General features: G+C 32.9%; 1 protein-coding gene across 4 annotated transcripts in view; it reads left to right on the forward strand.

The window, feature by feature from the left end:
* rnaset2 (ribonuclease T2) overlaps positions 1–1,203 on the forward strand; it is a 7,568-nt gene extending 6,365 nt beyond the window's left edge. For all 4 annotated transcript variants that reach the window (XM_014001868.1, XM_014001869.1, XM_014001867.1 and 1 more), the window contains exons 7-10: positions 154–267; positions 448–496; positions 620–694; positions 799–1,203. In XM_014001868.1, the coding sequence (XP_013857322.1) occupies positions 154–267; positions 448–496; positions 620–694; positions 799–990 (430 nt within the window). In that variant the 3' untranslated portion in view covers positions 991–1,203. The remainder of the gene's footprint in view (positions 1–153; positions 268–447; positions 497–619; positions 695–798) is intronic.

A 1,203-nucleotide genomic window follows, 5' to 3' on the forward strand; every position in this document is an offset into this window, starting at 1 on the left:
GTATACATAGATTTTTAGAAAAAATATATTCGATTTTGTGAAGCACTTTTAGTTTTCTAAATTAAGATACAGATTATCCATATATTTTGTTGTGAGATTGATAAAAAAAATAAAACTTTTTGTTTTAGCCTGTATCTTTTTTTTTTTCAACAGGAAGTACGAGTGGAACAAACATGGGACATGTGCAGCCAAAGCAGATTCATTGAACAGTGAACATAAATACTTCAGCAAAGCACTGGAATTGTATCATAAAATGGATTTGAGCGGGTGAAGATCAATTTGATTTTTTTTTACATATTTAGCATAGAAACATCCTTATTTTCTTTTCTTACAAACATTAGTCTTGACTCAGAATCTTACATAGCTCTTGGTGTTTATGTTTCTGATCCTTGATAACTGATTTGTGATTCTTGATTGATTTTAAACATGGAGCTTTTCTTTTCACAGCCTCCTGAAAAAGTTTGATATTATCCCTTCTAACACAACCTTCTACAGTGTAAGTCTGTTTGTATTTAACATTTGATTGGAAAATTGAAAAAACAATGTTTAAAACACTCTTATCGACTGAAATCTGTCCCGTTAATAGTCTTGTGTTTTTGTTTTGTTTTTTTCTTTGCAGTTTTCACAAATTGAAGAGGTGATCCAAAATTTCTATGGCATCAAACCAAAGATCCAGTGTGCCTTTTTGAGAAAGGTATAGACAATTTCTTTCAAAAAATTATTGCTGTATTTCATTGTTTGGTGCTTCTTTAAAAAAAATTGGTTGATTTTTATAGTCTTTTCCTTTGTTGTTGACAGAATGCTGAKTACCAGACTTTGGGGCAGATTGAGATTTGCTTTGATGCGGACTTTAACCTGCTGGACTGTGAGAAACGATATATGACGGAAACAGAGTTAAAGAGAGGTTGGCAGCAACTCGATGTTAACACCTCAAGTGGATACAAAGTGTGTGACCATGACATACTAATACATTACCCACCTCAGTCATAAGCTTCACAATCAAAAGCATAATAACACACTAAACACTTTCATACACAAAACCTTGCTAATTCATTTTTTTGTTTGGTGACAAATGCAGTGTAATTTAGCATGCACACTAATTAAGGACTGATTTCATTTTGCACACAGACAATCTCTTTCAATATAGTGCTGCGTGGGAGTCATCCCACTGCTTACTTGAAACGATTTTACAGAGGACTTTTC

This window comes from Austrofundulus limnaeus, unplaced genomic scaffold (assembly GCF_001266775.1).
Source record: "Austrofundulus limnaeus strain Quisiro unplaced genomic scaffold, Austrofundulus_limnaeus-1.0 Scaffold10, whole genome shotgun sequence".
NCBI classification, from domain to species: domain Eukaryota; kingdom Metazoa; phylum Chordata; class Actinopteri; order Cyprinodontiformes; family Rivulidae; genus Austrofundulus; species Austrofundulus limnaeus.